Source organism: Apis florea, unplaced genomic scaffold (assembly GCF_048593485.1).
Source record: "Apis florea isolate Af1SG1 unplaced genomic scaffold, ASM4859348v1 contig_2190_pilon, whole genome shotgun sequence".
Lineage (NCBI taxonomy): Eukaryota > Metazoa > Arthropoda > Insecta > Hymenoptera > Apidae > Apis > Apis florea.
Window position 1 is genome coordinate 1494734 of NW_028256541.1, and position 20578 is coordinate 1515311.

Sequence of the window (20578 nt, forward strand, 5' to 3'; positions counted from 1 at the left end):
AATTATGTTTCATCGCTTAAAGTTAAAACGAATTAAATTATAAGTTAATAATTTGTTTAACCAAAAATTTGTTTCTATCTTCTTAATATGTGAAATCGATATTAGCAAAAATAAAGAATCATCTAATTAAAATTCGCTTAAATTTATTAGTTCTTTGTTGGAGAAATATTTCATCATAGAAAATAATTCAGTATAAACAGATTTAAATAATATATCATCTCATTTCATTTGATATTACTTTTAAATAATTAGGCGTTAATTTATTTGAATAACCAAATGATTTCCTTTCTAATTGTTTTACTATTTGATCGTTGATTAAATTAATTCTTAATTTCATCTGATATCTTATATTTGAATAAAATAATTTTTCTGGAATAATTTCTCAAAATTGATATCTCATTTGTTAATATTTATAATTGTACAAGAAATTGTACAGATTTTCTCAACCCGAACAATTATGTTATTTAATTTATCTTAACGTAGTTACTTTTTCTATGTTCTAAAATTATAATCTAATAAATAAAAATAATAAAGTAAATGTATAATAATTTTCCTAAAATAAGAATAATGAAATAAATACAATAATAATAATTTCAAATGTTATCAAATGTGTCTTATTTGTTTATTTTCATCGTGTAATTAAAACTTCATTTAATTTAAACTTCATTTTTATTGCTATCCTAAAAATGAAAATAAAAATAAAAACAATAATTTGCGTAAAAGTAATGTAAACAATTCATAATTTTCATAGGTATATATTTAGCTATAAAATTCAGTATCTATGCATATCGATATCTTCATTCTGATATCACGTACTTATTTACCTATCAAAAAATTGAAATTACGGAGAAGCAAAAAAAAAAAAAAAAAAAAAAAAAAAAAAATTACTTTAATCTCAACGTTAGATTCAAACGTTTGTTTCATATATATTTTTTTTTAAATAAACAGATTTTCGTGCATGATTTCAATCAACTTCAATCAAATCGAATAATTTTCTTACATTTCATTTTTCGTATCAATTAATAAAATCACTCGAGTATCAAAAGTAGAGAGATGTTTAAAACGTTTAAAACTCGTTTTTTTTTTTTTTTTTTTTTTTTTAATTTTAATACGTATTATTAGAATAAAGATATCGATATATTCTTCTTTAAATCAGAGAAACGTGGTTCAAAGTGTTTGCAACAGGAATTATTCGCAGTTGATGCATGCGCGGGGCTCCTAAATCCAATAATGATCAGAATATTACCCTAAAAGTAAGGTTTCACGTTATTTCCATCGTGTATCAGCGTAATTTTATAAACACTTCGAAAATTTTGTGTCGCTGTCTGGCTTCGCGTGGTGAAATTGCTTGATGTTTTAAGGTTTCGTCTACTCCGGAGGAAAATAATTACAAAATCACAGAACACTTGGGAACACTTTAAATTTTTGTCGTCGCCGCTTTTTCAAGAGACAGCGCGATTCGTTCAAGTTCAATCGACCACCCGTTTCCAAATACACTTTAGTTGTTCACATTTCACAAAAGTATATTTGAACGGGAAAAAATTCGCGCGACACAATTCCTTCGTTTTATTAAAATAGGGAGAAAGCAAGGGAGTCAATAAAACATTTTTATTACATCGTTTTCCCGCCCCTTCCCCCCACGAATCGATCGATCCACAATGGAACAAAATTATTTTTCAATTTTTCGCTTTTCGAAAATACCTCTCGTTGACAAATTCAAATTCCACAGAGCAGATCGATTTACGTCATATTCTCAATAGTGGTTTATTACTTGTTAGGTTATATCAAAATTTCCTCTCGAACAATATGATATAAAAAGAAATAATATAAAAGAATGGACTATTAAATTATAATCGTGAAATATTAACGATATTATCCGCGGTTTAAAAAGAAAAAAAAAAAAAAAAGAAAAAGAAAGAAAAAGAACGAGCAAATGATTTGATTCGAGGGTACACACAATACACGATAAAAATTCGACGGGATCGTGTTAAATTAACCGTTTAATATAAACAGATAAATTTGCCTTTTGATAATATTCGCGAACGGATAGATAAAGGGAAATCGAACGAAAATGACCGACGACCAAACCGAAGAGGATACCATGACGGACTACGTCGATGAGACAACCACGGACGCGCAGGATACGGATCTAACGGAGTACACGGACAACAAGGAGAGGACATACGGCGAGATGACTGAGGTCGAGATAACCGAAGGCGAGGCGACCGAGGACGAGGGGAAAGCTATTGGACCCACGATTTGGACGAAGTATTCGCCACGGAAACCGAAGGATCTGGCCAGATGGATGAAAAGATGCATGGGCCAGAAATGGAAATGCGACGTGCCCCTTTGGCAACTTTACATAAACGCGTAAGAGAAGCGACTCGAAGCCTTCGATCATGATAGGTTTTTCGCAATTTGCGTTTTTTTCTTTTTTTTTTTCAGATTCATGGAGGACGAGGATCAACGGAAGAGAGAGGATATCTTCAAACACAGGAGGCCAGCCACTCTTAAAAAATTTCCTCAAGTCGTTTCCGAGGAAGATTTGGCCGTGCACCATAAGTACTTGCCCCTCAACGTATTTCAATTGCGGGACGAATTGGAATTACCCGATAGATTAGATCGGACGAAGATGATACGAATATGGCGCAACATGAGCGCAAATTTGCCCGTTAGTAGATTGAAATATTAAATATTATCAGTCACACTTTTTTTTTTTTTTCATTTCGATTAATTGTAATTAATTTGTAAAGTAATTGTTTTAACGATATTGTCGTTGCAATATTTTTTTTTTTTCTTTTTGATCCCTACATGGATCAGCTACATTTGTTTGACAATGTTTAGCAAAATTTAAATTCGCATGCATTTATTTGTTTTGGTTGAGCATTTAACGGGTAATTATTATTATTATTGAACAAAGCGAAATAAGCGTTGCATTTGCTTAAATATTTTGAAAAATATCGCATTCTTCAGAACTTATTTAGTTAAATTATTTGATATTTTTTTCTTTTGCAATTTTTTCTAGTAACTTGAAATCATTTTAATAAATTGTGCCATTCATTTTTCAGAAGTAAGCAAATTTTTAAAATTTGTTAATTTATTTTTTATAATGTATGATGTATAATGTGCGCACAAAAATATTAAATCGGAATTCACGCGAAGAAAATTTTCCAAGGGATTAATTAAAATAGTATTAATTCAACTTGAGTAACTCTGTTCTTAATCTATTCCAGCGAAAATTTAATTTCATATTATTTGTAATAACAGTTTTTGATTCGCTTTTTCATTTTATTGCAGTTAAAAAAAAATTGAAATATAAACTTACTGTAGCAACCTATTATTTATAAGCGATCTACAAAATTTAATCAACGATCTAATATGTAATCGAAGTTTAAATTTAAAAAGTTTAAATTATTTATGGAAGTATATTGAATTTATTAAGCAAAATATTTTTTTTTTAAGAATGATTTTAAGCGTTTTTTTTTTAATGATACATAATCTTATTAAATAAGTAATTACAACAAACAGAATATCATCCAAAAACGATATATTTTTTTAAATAATTATTTTCAAATAAAAACATCTTAAACATCTTTTTATTCAAGTTATGCAACTACGTTTCAATTACGTATATAACAATAACAAGTTAACTAATACCGTAAAATCTTCCAATAAAGTAGAAATAACTGCACTAGATATTTCAATAATTTTTTAATCAACTTGGAATTTACAATTATTATTAAAATAACAAATGTATCCCAATATCTGATCACAGAATTAACGCAGTACTTCAATTTAACCGTAACAATTGTTAAAATTAATTAATACATTTATATTCAAACACATAATGCAATGCTTAATGAACGAATTAAATCTTCAGGTGGAATCAAAATCCGACACAGCGATAGAAATACCAATATCAGTGAAGACCGAGGACGATAAATGGCCAGGCAGGTGGCCGTGCACGACACGAGACATGACGAGAGAATTGCTGGCGAAACGAAAAAAGAAACGGATGAAACGAAAAGATTTGTTCCCCTGTGATCTGGACGACACTTTCGACATATTGGAAGACCAAGCCAATGATTATGCCGATCGTAAAGAGTTGGGCCATGCCCGGATTCCACAAATATGTGCTCTACCGCATAGAGAGTCGCTGGTCGATCGGTGTACAGGGGAAAAATTTGGTTTGGTCGATGGTGATTACATTATTTTCGAGTTACCCTCTAAAACGCGTGGAACAAGGATCTACGCTGACGTATGCCTTCGTGGAATGAAGGGTATGCATTTGCCTGAGCTGAGCCTGATGCGAGCGCGTAAAAATACGTGGAAATTCTGCTTTTATCAAGGAATCGTTGCACTTCTGGCTAAGACACAGTTGAGGTACTTGTTGAATGTATATTTCATAAAATATCGATTGTTTTTTTTTTTTTTTAGATTTCTTTAAGTTTTCTTTTTTAATTCGTTTGTTAAATGAGTCGAAGATATTGATTATTTTAATAAGAGTATATATTCCATTTGAATTAATCCATTCGAATATCTGTCGACGATACAAAAAAATGTTTCAAATAAAATGATTGAATGGTTGAAATTTTAGGGAGTAAATAAAATCTGATATGATTAATTTTACAAAGTTTAAAGTATCTCCTAAAAATTTTTCGATACAAATAGCTTAGTACTTTTTCGTAGGAAATAACGAGCTATTATTATTATTAATGCAATAAAAAATCATATGATCCCATTTAAAAACTAAAGTTCTTTATACGTTCATTTAACAAAAAAAAAATTAATCATGTCAAATTATGTGTCTTCTGAAAACATTCAACTTTTATTTAAAACATTTTCTTGTATGATTAAATCTTTTACATATATTTTTAGTTATATTTAATTATTTATTTTTATTTTGTCAATAATATTCGAATAGATCGATTTAAATAAAACACTCAGTATATGATACATTTTATCTGACATAAAAATTTGTAATTTCTAATAGTAAACAAAAATTCAATAATATTCTTCTATAATATTATTTCAACGTTGTTAACGTCTGAATTGAAACAAATTTTTCAAAATATTGTATATCTTGAAAATTTTTATTTTTATTGATTTCAGAAATTTTTCTTCGATAATTTACAATAATATAATTTTTTTTTAAAAATAATATTTTTTATTATATAAAAATAATTTTGATCTAGATTTGGAATTTTAAAAAAAAATTATCATTTTGTAAGTTTATTTCAAAATTATTGATTTACCTACCATTATATATTACTATTATTATTATTTATCTAATCACGAAATATTATTTTACATATTCATTTTAAAATATTGGAAAATTTATAATATGAGAGGGACAAGAACAAATATATATTATAATTAATAAACTAATAAAAAAAAAAAAGTTGAAAAATTTTAAAAAAATATTCAAAAATCTGTTAAAAAGAAAAAGATTAATTAATTTTAGAGAAACTATCCTTTGCACTTTATACTAAAAAATAATCATTTGACTTTTTTGTTTTATCTTAATGGATATTTTATTAATTTTTGATATTTTATCTGCTTTAGTTTTTCAATTAAAAAATTGGATATTCAAATTTTTTTTCTTATTTTATTTTTTTTGAATAAATTAAGAAATTAAATAAAATTAAGAATTCTTATGTAAATATTTTATTAATTTTTGTTAATTGATTTTTAATATATTTACATATTGTTTAATGTAATTAGAAATATTTAAAAGTGAAAGAAATATGTTTTTATTTAATATGAAAATATTTATATTGCATAATTTTAATAATTTATTATAAATAAAAGTATAGTATTATAATAATTTAAAGTATTATAATAGTTTATAATAGTTTAAACAAGATTAATAATATTATCAATACATATGTTATATATTATATGTATATATATTATAGATTATACATTAACAATTATTATTATTATTATTATTATTATTATTATTATTATTATTATTATAATTATTATTATTGATTAAGTATAAATTCAAAAATCAAACGGATTGAAAATATCATTGTAAATCTTTATTGATGACATTATTACCAATATTTTATGTGGAACGTTTAATATCTCTCAGCAAATCTACTATATTTATATATATATATATCTACTATAATAAACTAACTAATTTTATATCAAATCGTTTAATAAGTTAAATCTTTTAATTTAAACTTACACCATTCTCATTATTCTCATTATTTTTACGACATTCAATTTATTTACCATATATTAACATATATATATATATATCCTTACGAGATACAAGTATGCTTGGAGCGCAAACATCGATTATATCTATGATCACGCGTGGATGTTGTACACCCACATCGGTATGATGAACGTCAAGGAGAAACAAAGGCTGGACGACATCGTGGTGTACAATTACAAGTACAGCATCGAGGTGAAATTGATTCAAGAACTGAAAGACGTTCCAATCGTCGCGGATATTCCATGGGATTACGAGGAGAAGAACATGAAGCAAAAAATGATCATGAAACGTAAGGATTTGATAAACGTTAAACTGGAGATCGGATCTGAAAAAATAACCGACGAACAAACGATGCCGGTTCACAAAGGAACAAGAAAAATCGAGGAGTGGTTCGATAAATTAAAAATACGTTATCGTAATTGTATAATTCGCACTACCCGATTCAGCCTTGCGTTCTGGAAGGATAATCTATTCTGGTATCTGTACAATCCATACCGATGCAACGAGTTCGGTTATTGGGACGATGATGGATACGCTTGCATCATGAAATTCTGCTCGAAGGAATCGCTCAGGAGACATCTGATGATCCTTCTATTAAGGGCCTACGTTTACAGCCCTCCAAAACCGGAAAAAGAGCCGAAAAAGGAGCCGGAAAAAGAACCAGAAAAGGAGCCGGAAAAGGAACCAGAAAAAAAACCAGAAAAGGAGCCAGAAAAGGAAGCAGAGAAGAAAACTCCCGAAGAAAAAGCTAAAGAAGCAGAGAAACCAGCAGAGGATGTGGCTCAACCAGCGGATCTACCAAAAACAGAGAAGCCAGAAGTACCAATTACCGAGGAAGTCATTTTCGAGGAGAAGTTTATCACGATTCAAATCTTTCACGTGACCCATCTCTGTTGTCAGATCCACAACTTGAAGTTACTGCAACGGGGCGCGCCCAAGCCGGCTACGCGGCCCGTGAAGAAGAAGACCATCGATGATTGCCCCTTCGATCCTCTAGACGTGAGAGATCCTTGCACGATCGAGCAGGAGGAGGGCGATCTGAAAGAGCCCATCGAGAAGCCAACCTGGCTGAAACTGTACAAGATCACTTGGGCCAAGGGGTTGGCTCTCCCCCAGAAGAAGAAGGGGAAAGAATTTACGATAGGGAAGATGAGGTGGCATCAATACGTGGTGGAAGAATCGAACAAATTGTTCTCGTTGTGGGGCGAGATTCACATCACGGATGGGATGTTCGAGAGGGAGAATCGTGGAATGCAAACGTACGCTTGCTACGTGGTTTGCGCAGGTATGACCAGAATCATGGCGCCGGAATACTGGAGCTCGAAGATCCTCGACGTGATCGTAATGTGCGGTGACAGGTATTACACGCACAGTAAAGTGGAGGCAGAGTTCAAGTCGACCAAAAATGAATACAGCCACGTGAATTGTTGGAACAGATACTTGATGAGCCATTTCAAGATCGGCGAGACAATGTTCGAGGCGAAGGTGTTGCCGGCGATTTGCGGCAGATTGTACGCAAAGTCGGGCAAATACCTGTGGCAATCGTTGGAGCAGATGTTCCTCAAGTACAATTTTGGCATTTTGACGTGCGAGAGCTCGTGTCTGGGCATCTTCAAGTTCTGTGGCGCTTATTACATGTGCGACGTGAACTCTTTGGGACCACCTTTGTTCACTTACGGCGAAGGAGCCGTTTATCTATTGAGGGCTACGTATTTCTTGAAATTCGTCACGGTTCTGGTATTGACCATCGGTTCACCGGAATGCAGCCAATTTGCTCTGAATCCTATCGAGATATTGAAAGTGGTCGACGTCGGCCCATCCGTATTCCCAGTTACGAGAGACAAGAAGGACAGGGGTAAAAGGATGCCCAAAACGGAGTGCCCGTACGACGAGGAGAAGAAGAAACAGATGAGAAAGTGGAAACACAAGAGGGCGGAAGCAACGCGAACGATTGACAAATTGTGTTGTAAAAGTCAACCTGATCGTTGATTTTCTTTTGAATTATCTTGTTGTGAACGTGTACATTTTTGTTGTGTATATGCAAATTTGTGAGAAATGTAAAAAGAGTCATTTAGTTCGAATTCTTTACGAAATTGTCTCTAAATTGAATGCTATTATGACATGCTATATTTTAATCTGAAAAAAAAAAAAAAAAAAAAATAAAGAATCAATATTGAAAAACTTTGAGAATTTTTATAACTGTAATTGAATTTATTGGATATTTAGTGAATTATTAATGTTGCATATTTGCAACTTGATACATTAAGTAATTATTAAATAACTGCAAAGTAATAAATGTATTTCTTTTCGATGAAATATTTGCTATAATTTAAAATTGTAATAGCCTTGTATCTCTTTCACGAAAATATTATTAATTGTAAAAGTTAATTAAAACCTGGAAAAATTAATAAATTAAAAAATTTAATTTAACTTTCGTTAAATTGCATCAATTGAAAATGCAAACGATCTTGGTAAAGATTAATTTATCTTTAGATCAAAGATATTATCGGAAAATTCAATTATCACAAAATTTAAAAGCACAACAATATTTTTTTTATTCTCTATCACTTGAAATTTTCCCCAAAACCTTTACTTATGAGATGTAAAATATGCAACAATTTTTATTCATTATTTTTTTTATTAATTATTAAATCGCAGATTTGAACTTAATATTTTACTTTTTATTTATAAATAATATAAATGCATATCAGATGATATATTATTAAATATCGAGCGTGATAAACAGATTCTTTGCAATAAAGTTATAGCTATTTAGTTAAAATACTGTAATAATAATATAATTTAGTAAATAATATAATATGATAAGAAACAAATAGTAACAATTTAATTTAAAAAAATTTTGAAAATAATGTTAAAGTTTAATATGAAATATTAAAACTTTTTATATGCACATATATACATATGTATTCCACATACTTATTATTTTTTATTAATAACTCGTTAGCAAAGCCAAAACGAAAATTCTTGCAGGAAAATATTGTTTGAAATTATAAATCTCCAGTATATTAAAGAATTTTCTATGTTGCATAATATTCATAAGAACTTATCCTATACCCCTTTAGATTTCTATAAAAATCTACAATTTATTCAATCACGCTATGAAAAGTATTACAAAAAACATCTCAAGAATTCGACAGGCCAGAAAGAAAAGAAAAAGTATATTTGTCGATTTCGAACGGGCAAAAAGGAGATGTTCAAAAAATTTCAAGAACTTTTCGAATAAAAAATGTGGAAAAAAAAGAGAAAGAACCATCGTTTAAGTCGATCGCCTTTAGATTTCAGTGCAGCAACAGCGCGGAATCTATTAAACTTGTACCGCAATAGAACGTCTTAGTTCTTGGTCGCCCTCCCGGATTTATGTACTTACCCGAACTTAGTTCAAACTTTCCTCTCTCGTGTAACTTACGGTGTCCATGAACCGGCTAACTGCTCTTTCACTCCTATCGCACAATACTAATAATATAATCGTCAAGGCACGTAGAACTAAGTTTCAACTACAACGCTCGTGGAAATTGCCCGGGGATTTTAATCACTCTGTAACGTGAAAGTCGTGCAGGATACATTCCTCCGATGAAAGTGATCAGTGGATAAAGAAATAATATATAGATAAACTAATCAGAGGATAATAGAAAATTTTAAAAATATTTTAGCCATCTTCTAATCGATTTAAGTCGTGATATCAAATTTATAAAATAAATTTATAAAATAAATTAACAAATAATAATTTTAAAGAGTTTTTAAATTTACAATGAAGTTTCTTAGTGATTGTATGACATGTGTTTATTAGATTTGCATTGGAAACTGTAATAAAAAATTCGCGAATTAGAGTGAATTACTATTAATCATTAAGAAAGATTTAACAAAATGATCGAAAATCGTTGAATAATTTCAAGATATTTTTTAATTTTATTTGTATTAAGATTTATAAAGAGATAATTATTAACTATTATTTTATGTTAATTTTTTTCTTTAATAAATTGTTAAAAAACGAAAGAAATATTAATCAAAATAGCTAATAATCAACTTTTGCACAATAAATTGTTATCTAATCGTTATCTATTTCTAATTTTTATCGTAACATAGAAAAGACTTTTATTTACTTTTATAAATATTTATACTTTTATACTTTTTAAATACAATGAAATCTTTGTTTTATTAATCTCATTAATCACTGTTTCTTAGTGCTATTATACTCTGTAATAAAAATAAAAAAATTATTTTACGAAATAATATTTTCAGCAACTATTTTTCTATATTTTAAAAAAAATTATTACAGATAAATAAAAACCAAAAAAAAAAAATAATTTAATTATTCGTTTGATGGCGACATAATACCTGAATCGTTTGCCATAAGATTTTTCACAACATTCAAATTCCTGAATCTAATTATCGATTCTCATTTTCAAATTAGTTTCCATTTCAAGATAAAATATAAAACTAAATATTTATTCTTTATTCTATTACCAATATCTCATTATAAATCATTCTATTCAACTTAACGTTAAATTACTTAAAATCGATCTTCGAAGGAATAAGAGCGGATAAGAGTGAAAATAAAATCCCATATCTCGTTTCATATCTGGGAATCAATAATTTATTTCACTACCTATATTTTACACATCGATCGTAAGCTGTATGTACAAATATATTTACATCCTAATTCCGTATTTACACACGTTTGTTTCCCCTGTTGTACCAGGGGGAAGACCAGTCTGTTTTGAATCTGTTTTGATTCGTCGTCGACGAGAAATAAAAAAAACGAAAGAGGAAGAAGAAGAAGAAGAAGAAGAAGAAGAAGAAGAAAGATGATAATAATAATAATAATAATAATAATAAAAAGAAAGACAGAAAAAACAAAGAGGAATAAAAGAAAAGTTTACAACCAATATTTTGACTACGCCACTTCGAGATCCGAGCTGTCGGTGTCCTGCTCGTGTTGTTGCTGTTGTTGCTGCCTAGTCAATGCCAAATGTTCGGGCACTTTGACTGTTGGAGTTGGCACGTTGTCGTCGGCCCGTTGACGTTGCTCCAGCTGAAGTTTCCGCATACGTTCCTGCTCTTCCCTTTTCTGTTTACGCCACTTGGCGCGTCGGTTCTTGAACCACACCTGGAATAGGAAATGTTTGATGAGGGAATCTCATCCCGGTCCACTGGTCGCATTTAATTCGTAGGTATAAATTCTTGTAGCGAGCGGGAAGACGATGATTCTTTGTGTTCAGGAGAGCGCTTGAAATCGAAGCGAAATATCGTAAATAGGGGGAGGGGGGATTCGTGTATAACTTTCCTTGCAAATTTTACTTCTTGGTTTCATTGAAAATAAATTTCGAGGTTTCTTGTAAGTCGTTCTGAGATCCTCCCTAATTTGCAAAATTGCAAAAATCGTTCGTGATCAATTATCTTATGAGAAAATTTAATCAACCAATTCAAAAATTTTGGTTGATTTTTAATGAAAATTTGTATACATATAATATGAAGAGAATATAATAAATTATTTATACGAAGTAGTATTTTTTGAGAGGATGAATTCAATGTTCAAAATTTCAACAAATTTTTCGTGTTTCGAGTATAATTTCTATTTTTTACAATAGAGTCATACAAGAATAATTTAACTCTGAAAATAGACAATTTTAAAATTTAAGATTATACTTTATATAATTATAAAGTCATAATAAGGAAAATGAGAAAGATATTAAAACTTTAAAAAGTTAATTTTCATTAGTTAGTTATGCTTTACGTATTCATAAAATTTGATTAAAATCAGAATTCCTGTTGGTTTTAATAAAAATTTTAATTCTAATCAAACTTTGTTGATAAATTTCGTACGAAATGTATGAAGATTTTTGTGATTCATTTTATCAAGATAATACATTATTTCGGAATTTGTTACTTTGAGCGAATTTAAATGTGTTGTTTATAATATATGTATGAAAATATGTAAATATATACAGAACATTTTTCGTAATGTATAATAATATGATAAATTTATTCTATTAGAGAAGCTTGAATAATAATTTCGTTTACATGTTATTATTATGCGTCAATTTCTTCTCAATTAGTTTATTTATAAAAATTATATTTAAGTAAAAAATTTCAAAAAAGAAATGTATAATTCGATTTGTGATAAGAAATTTCCTGTTTTCGTAAAGTATACTAAAAGTATACTATATTTTAGTATTTTTATTTGCCATAATTAAAATAAATAACATTTTTTATAAATTCTTTGTAAAAAAAAAAAATAGATTTATAAATTGTTAACTTGATATAGTTAAATTGATAGGATTTGAACAAAAGAATATCGAAAACTTTTATATTCCGACATTTTGTGAAAGAAAATATTTTAATAATCGTTAAATTAAATTTTAACTAATTATAATTGTCATTTTATAAAGATAATCAAAAATAATTTTCTCGCTCATTTAAAACCATTCGATATTGCTAATCATTTTGCGATGATAAAATTTGTTCGTTAATTTTTCAAACTCTTCTTATCTTATACATCGTAAATTTCTAATTTAATTTTAATATTAATAGAAGAGGAAGATTCGAAGCAATTCGAAAAATTGCCAAACATGTCTTAATTTTTATCAGAACATAATCACCTTTACCTGCGCGTATTTCATTTCGAGAAGACTTTTAACGAGACGCAGGAGCCAGAGAAGATCAAAAGGTTTCATCCCACGTTCGAAATCAGCATTTGTTCTTCACGCTTGTCCGACTCGATTTAAACGAAACCCCCGACAATCAATATCTCTCGGTTGTTACCGATAGATGTTTCATCGTTTCAAATATCGCATTGATCTCTCCCTTAACCGTTGAATTATGCAATAATCACACAGCATTGTATCCGTTTCCTGTTGCATCGTGTATATTTTATACGCGATATATTTATTTACGCGAAACGATCACATATACGAAATTTATATAAAACATTTTGTGTATTAGAAAAAGACAACTTTTCTTCATTACCAATTCATCTAAATATCATTCGAGAAATTAAGATTTATTTATTTATTTTTTTTTTTTTTTATTTGAAGAATCATTCATTAAATTTCAAATTTTTGTTTTCTTGGTTTTTGTATATACTTGTTGACAAGAGTTAAGAAAGAAATTGAATGATGAATTTATATATTTATACGTTTCATCTTCTGAGATAAGTAGATTGGAATTAAAAATAATATAACAATCCACACTTGGCCAAAAATAATAATTTTTTTCGAATATGAATTTGCAACAAGGATAAAATAAGGATAAAAAATATCAAGAAATTTTTCTTAACTTTTCTCTGTAAAAATTAATTCGATATTTCAAGTTAATTAAGCTTTTACGTTATATTTATAACTTTAGCTTGGTGTAGTAGTAATTTGTTCTTTAAATGATGAATTTGGAAAGAGAAATTGTTTAAAAACATATTTCAGATTACAATTTGCGAGAGAGAGAGAAAATATAATTTGTTTTTTTAACTAAAGAAACTCCTCTAATATGGCTTTATACGATTATCATTTATTCTAGGATGAAAATCAATCAAAAATCGCCATCATTTTTTAACAGATTCGAAAATTACTTAAAAGATGAAAAATTCTCGAAAGTAATAGCGACTATTCGAAAGGATTAATAAATAATAAAAATTGTTCGAAAGAAAAAACAATTATTACTACTATTATTATTTAGAAATAGTATTTTTATGCTTATCCAATCTTAAGCAATTTATAATAGCAAATCGTGTAAAAATTGTACGATTTCTTTTATATACATACTTAAAAATAACTCTACACCTATAAATAATTACGATTTTCATCGAATTAATATCTACATCTGACAACGAATAAGACGCTTTTACGTTTTTGCTTTTACAAACAACAGCATGGTGTTTCTGCATTCTGTTGATGCAATCGCGGCGGATAGGAAAAAGAGCGTAACGTCGCACGTCGTGTAAACACCACAGCTTCTTTCCAAACAGGGAGGAACCTCGGTGCCTTAGGCCCACCCCTCTCGAGTTACTATTTCTCGTCTTTCCCTTCTTCATTTTTCCCCTTTCGCTCTCTTTTTCTCGTTTCGAAAGTCGCCTTTCTACTAATTCTGTACAAACATCGAAACTCTTGCCTCGATGCGGCAGGTGGGCTGCAGGTATATGTTGTTTCAAAGTCTTTAAAGACTCTCGAGACAAGGGATTTCCTTTGGCAAAGCCGACGACGCGGGTGGCCTGTTGGTCCTCGCGATAAGTGTGAATGACTTTGGGATTGTACGATTGTTCGAACAAATTGCCGGACGCGAATAAAGAAATTCCAGACTCGTGTCCCATTATCACGATAATTCTTAAGAGGCAATTCTTATCTTTGACGGTGTTGGGTAAACTTTTCGTGCTCAGGATATTATTATACATTAGAAATACAAGTTTATTGGCCAAGATTGTTCCACAGTTTAATTTGAAAATGTTATTTCAACAGACGATCTCTCTTTTTTAATAACTGTAATAATTATAATAAATTTAACATCATCACACGATAATTAATTTATTCGTAATTATTAAAATATTAAATCCTTATAAAGAGAAAGAGAAAAATAAATGAAGAAAAATTTGGAAAAGTTTCGCTACTTTTCGGAAATTATATTTGTTTCTCAAATTAACCCTTCTATAAATTATTATATCATATTACCTGTGTCCTTAAAACATCTTTATTTTTTTCTTATTATAATTAGTAACACAGAAAAATGTATCAGCTTGTGTCTCTTCTTATTTGCTACAGAAAGCACCTTCTTTCCAAAAGGCGCAACTGAAAGTGAGCATCGATCTTGTCGCGGGCCTTCTATCATGAAGCCACAATGCCGTGGCAGAAAAGGGTTCCTTCGACAATCCAGTCTCAATGACACGGTCCCAAATCCTTTGAAACATCCTTCCAACCGGTCCACATCCATCGAGCGATTTTAATTCCATGGAAAATGCGATAACACCAGCGTTTCGCCATCAATAAAAAATTACGTTTGACCAATTAGCGAGCAACGAATCGCATCGATTGATTATACATAAGAGAGCCTCGTGACAAATTAACGAATCGTGAGCGCAAATCTTTACGACATCAAATATACGAAACGTTATAAACGTTTATAATAAATTCTACATCTCCCTTTCCCCAATGTTTTGTATGCTTTTATATACATATGTACATGAATGAGTGTGTGTGTGTGACACACGCCTCTATATATATATATATATATAATTGAAGTAAACACATTATCGGCAAAGCTTTTAATCTAGCGTGCAACTTGTTGGCTCGAGTCAAACGACGACCGATAAATAACGGCCGTGAATAATTTTAATGATCGCGTTAAAGAATTATGGGGCCGTGCATTAAGGCGACAAACAACCCTCACAAAGGACTTCCAAAGTGGACGTCCATGTTTTGTCATCGGGTACAAATTATGCGTGCACTCCTTCGAAGAGTTTCCCGACAATCCGTATGGTCAATGTTTGTCGGACGAAAACCTAATATTCACCCAGGGCCCAGGACAGTAATTTGTCGGTTTGGTCAGTAGCTACCGATTACGAGATCTCTGGAGGAGGATTTCGACGCTAAAATTCTCACGACGCTCGAATTTCTTCGAAAGCGAAGAATGGAGATAAAAGTAAAGAATGAGTGTTTGTTTCTTTAAAGCTAGATTATATCCATTGCAATGTGATATTTTTGTATTCGAAAAAAGTGGGAATAAAAAGGAAGGGGGAGAAGAAGAAGAAGATTTAATTTCTTCAAGCCTTTACAGTTTTTTTTTGGTTATATTTTAGTTTTATACTTGTTTTATACTTTTTAATACCTTTCTTTTATTTTGTTATCATATTATTAATTATATTCATTTGGGAAATCACACGAGTTTTATCAATTGAAATTCCTTGTCATAGCATAACGATTAGAAAACAGTATTTCAATATCAAATTTTTGTCATACGAAATGAACTATATCGAACCATACTTTTGTATTCACGATTCGAAAAATAGAAAAATATATCGATATAAGAAAGAACGAATCGAATATCTCTTCGGAAAGAAAAATCTTACACTTAAAAAAACTGAAATTTCATGTACAATACAACACGCGAGATATATCGTGAGATCTTAAAATCGCTCATAATTTATTTTTTTCTAAAATAACTCACCTCGATTCGTTCCTCCTTGAGATCGACCTGAAGAGCGAGCTGTTCCCTCAAGATCACGTCTGGATAGTGCGTTTTGTCGAAAGTGGCTTCCAGTTGTTCCAGCTGCTCTTCGGTGAATATCGTCCTGTGGCGACGTTTCCTCTTCGCCATCGGCCCCACAGCCGCGGCGTTTGGATTTATTTGATAGGGATGAGCCGCGTGATAGAAGGCCGGTTGACCGTGAAGCGAAACGCCGGCGGCTGCCATTGCTGCCACGTAACCGCCGGAATATAAACTGGGATATGCTGCGGCTGAAAACGAGAGAAAAGTATCGTTAATTAAATTAATTCTATTTCTTGAAATGCTACGTTTAGTGGGACGAAAAATTTTTATCGAAAGGAAGCCATCTATCTCATTGGTAATAATCGCTCCATTTTAAAATTAGAATTGCGTTTGAAAGAAGTGTATTAGACAACACTTCTCATTTCGTCGTTATTTATTTAGTTGAGTTACCTCAACATTGCTGATTACAAGCATTAAAGTCAATATCGAAACTGGAGAATTTCGTAAAGGGATACGGATTTTTCATCGAATGCCACTCCCAAATAAGAGTGCAAACGCCTATTAGATCGCTTCAACACGAAAATCCTTACTATTCTTCTAAAAAAGAAGAAAGGAAGATGAGGAGAAACGAGCAAGGAGGAGATTAATCGAAACGATGAAAATTGTAACAATGTTTCTCAACAATTCGCAGCCGCGTTATTCCGCGTGGAAAGAAGGAATATGAAAAATACTGGAACCACCCCCAGGTCCCAAGGGATGTTTTGGTTTAAAATCTCGAAGAAAGCTGCTTAGAGGCGACGTCTCCGCATAAAAATGTGCGAAGGGTGAATGCTTATGCTTTCAACCGCGGCGTCACTCGCGCTTCTCTCTCTCCCCACCTCCTTTCCCCATCGAAAACGCCGAGTGTTGCATATTTTTCCTTCTCGTTTTTCATCTTCCAACGCGGGATTGCAAGGAGCTAAATCGTTCGCGCGTGATCGAAACGGATTGCGGATCTCAGCCTGCGCATCCCCAATCTGCGCCGAGGGTTTCTTGCGGGTGAAATACTTAAAGCCCTCGAGGGCATAAAGGAAATTTCTGCGTCGAGGATTTACGCCTTCTTTCATTTCTACGCGCAGCGCGGGGGACGATATACGCGGTCCAATTTTTATTTCCGAATTAACGAGCGATTTCCTTCGTGCGAGCGAAACATTGGACACGGATATTTTCTAAGTTAATAAAATTACGATACGTTGGAAACTATACTTTTCAAGCGAGATGAATATAAGATTGAAAATCGTCGCATTTTTTAATAAATTTATTAAATTATTTCAATAATACTTCAAAAATTATCTATTTACTTTTAAATAAAGAGAATTCGTTTGACAATTCATTAAAATTTTTCAAACACGTTTTCCAATTTCTTCCCACCCATTCCCAACCACGATTTTCCATAAAAAAAAATCTTCCACCACGATACTGGAACAACTCACCGAACAAGTCTGCGGATGTGAACGCCAGGTGATGGATCTGTTGCTGGAGAGGATGGATCGGCGTGGTCCTCGACGGCGATCCCACGGCTTCCGGGTTTTGAATGATCGATCCAAGGTTGCTGGTGCTCGTAGGCGTCATGTTCCCTATGGGCCTAGGCGCCAAGATATTCTCGATCGTGAAGGCGGACGTAGGGGAGGACATGGTGGCCGAGGAACTCGGCCTCGAGACCTCGCGCGGTCTGAATCGTATCTCTTCGGAGGTCAACGGACTTCTCGAGAACGTTCTTTCGCGTCCGTCGATGTCGTGTCGCCTCCCAGTCACATTTTGCTCGTCGTTGCTCTTCAACTTGTGCTGCAAACTCTCCGGCGAATAATTGTAGAGATATCGGTAGCCGGATATCCCGGGACCATCTTGAAGAGGGCTCGACGGCTCCGTCATCGGAGAACGCGATCTGGGCGAATCACTCGCATAGGTACTCTCTACCATGTTACAGGGATCGTTGTGAGATCGAAACTTTCACACAACGAAATATATATATATATATTTTTCTTTCTATCGTTTCTCGAAAAATGTATATCACTCGAGGGAGGACATTCTTGAAGATATTTTCGTACGATGCACACTGAGGTTTGTTTCGATTGAAAACGAAAAATTTGCTTTAATTGCATGGAATAGTACAACGCTGTCACGGTCAAGCGTTCGTTTCATTCCGAGTATAACGTGTAGAGATCACATATCAGGAGCACGGGTGAGAATGCGACTTGTGTGTAAATAAAATATTCAAGTCCGCGATGATGCGAAATTTCTCGAGATCCCTTCCTGTCCCATCACAACATAGGGTCACCAAACGATGCACTGTCTTCGATCTCCGAATCCCACTCAAATCCTCCACAATTCTCTTCCCTAACCCGATACAATAATTCAACTCGGAATAAAAATTCGATCACTGGTTCATCGATCACTGAGACGAATGATCGGCTTGAAACGTTAAGAAGAAGAAGAAGAAGGTCCGAGGGAGCCGGCGAAGGAGACAGTTTATTCGCCGGCGTGGTTTGGTGGAGCCAGCCACGAGGACGAAATCAATCCCAGATGTGGCCAAGTCCGGATGCGACACCGATGATAAAGGATATCCGGCGACTGGTCCGAGTACGCGTTGACCTCTGGGGGGGTGCGCTTAGATTCGCCGGCATCCACGTACGGGTAGCCACCCCCGTATTAGCGACAGAGACACCCTCGAATATATCCAGCGAAGTTTTGCCGGCACTAGAGCGGGGCGTGGCCCACCCTGGCTCCATCCACTTTTCCACCACCCTTCGCCGCTCGACATCCCCTACGAGGCAGTGTCGCGGAGATGAAAAGGGATACGGGGGAGGCTCGAGAGCAGGAAGCCAAACAGGGAAAGAGACGGAGAGCGGGCGAAACGAAAACGGTGGCAGCCGAGGAGGAGGATGGTTTCCGGAGGATGGATGCGGAGGTGCGATCTTCTGACAACAGTGCCATGCCAGTTTCGGGATTGAAAGAGTGGCGGGAGGGGAGGGAGGAGCGCCGGCAGAATGTCCTTTCAACCCCTGTCGACGCACGCGTCGGGCTTCCATCGGGATGGGTGGAGAGGGACGGTTGTGTGCCACCGCGGTGGAAATGGTGAAAGAAACGGTATTTACAACGGATAATCACGACGTGTCTCGCGTATTACACAGCTTTCCGAGTTTACACTCGCGCGAATCGGGATTCGCGTATTAATCATGCTTCTAAAAGTGTTTGGATTTGGAACGGTTTCATTCCTGCCGATCATCGAATTCGCTCAGATATTGTTTCTGAAAATAATTTCCATGTTTCCCTCGAAGCTACGGGGGGAGGGAGGGGGGATGGGAGAGACTCGTAACCGGAGAGATTATTGTACGGGTGGGGTGTGTGTGTGTGTGTGCTTCTCGTATCTTTTCGCTCTTTCTTCTTCTCTTTTTTAACTCAATTCAACTCGAAGATCGAATTTACTTTCGTGGCACACTTCGAGCTTTCGAAAAGTGTGCGAGAATATCTCTGCAAAAGTATGATTAGATTATAATTTATAGGGATAAGGAAAAAGCCTCTCAATATGTTTGAATCGAATCGATTTATAAGAGAAATATAAAAATATTCCTCCGATATATCTCTTATTAAAATAAAACAACGAGAGGATCTCTCTCTTTCTCGCTGGAATATATATATATATATATCACTATTGATAAAAAAAAAATTTGAAATTATCTACTTCACGTATTTTATTTATATTCAACTTGAAATTCATAAGATCAATATTCGTATGGATGGACAAATGATTTCAAACTTTTAGCCGATGGTGTACCTTCTCGTCTTAATATTACAACATCAACGTTAGCTAATATATATTTATTTTACGTATATATATTTTAAATAATAATCGATTCTTTCATGCGACTGCCTAGACAGCTAGATCTAAATATGGATCACAAGATCACGAACAATTGACAAATTCGATAAAAATAGAAAAATAGGGGTTGGATATTTTTAATCTGCGTGGATGGATACAAACGTGGATATTATAAAACCGGCGTATTATGGATATCGCGATACAGAATCGTTGGAATTCGGGTGAAACGCAGATTTTCTCGCAAGCGTGCGCGCGCGCGTGTTTGATTGATTCACAGATTG

General features: G+C 32.9%; 2 protein-coding genes across 2 annotated transcripts; one reads left to right on the top strand and one right to left on the bottom strand.

The window, feature by feature from the left end:
- The first annotated feature begins 1709 nt into the window (after positions 1 to 1709).
- On the top strand, positions 1710 to 8659 carry LOC147658544 (uncharacterized). The gene is made up of 5 exons (XM_086916760.1): positions 1710 to 1949; positions 2051 to 2370; positions 2446 to 2671; positions 3881 to 4383; positions 6280 to 8659. The coding sequence occupies exons 2-5, from the start codon at positions 2072 to 2074 to the stop codon at positions 8216 to 8218; spliced, it is 2967 nt and encodes a 988-aa protein (XP_086772886.1). The 5' UTR covers positions 1710 to 1949; positions 2051 to 2071; the 3' UTR covers positions 8219 to 8659.
- Positions 8660 to 10818: 2159 nt separating this feature from the next.
- Positions 10819 to 18397, bottom strand: Gsc (goosecoid homeobox). The gene is made up of 3 exons (XM_003689676.4): positions 17911 to 18397; positions 16397 to 16686; positions 10819 to 11357 (listed from the first exon to the last, which is right to left on the bottom strand). The coding sequence occupies exons 1-3, from the start codon at positions 18395 to 18397 to the stop codon at positions 11145 to 11147; spliced, it is 990 nt and encodes a 329-aa protein (XP_003689724.1). The 3' UTR covers positions 10819 to 11144.
- Positions 18398 to 20578: the final 2181 nt, after the last annotated feature.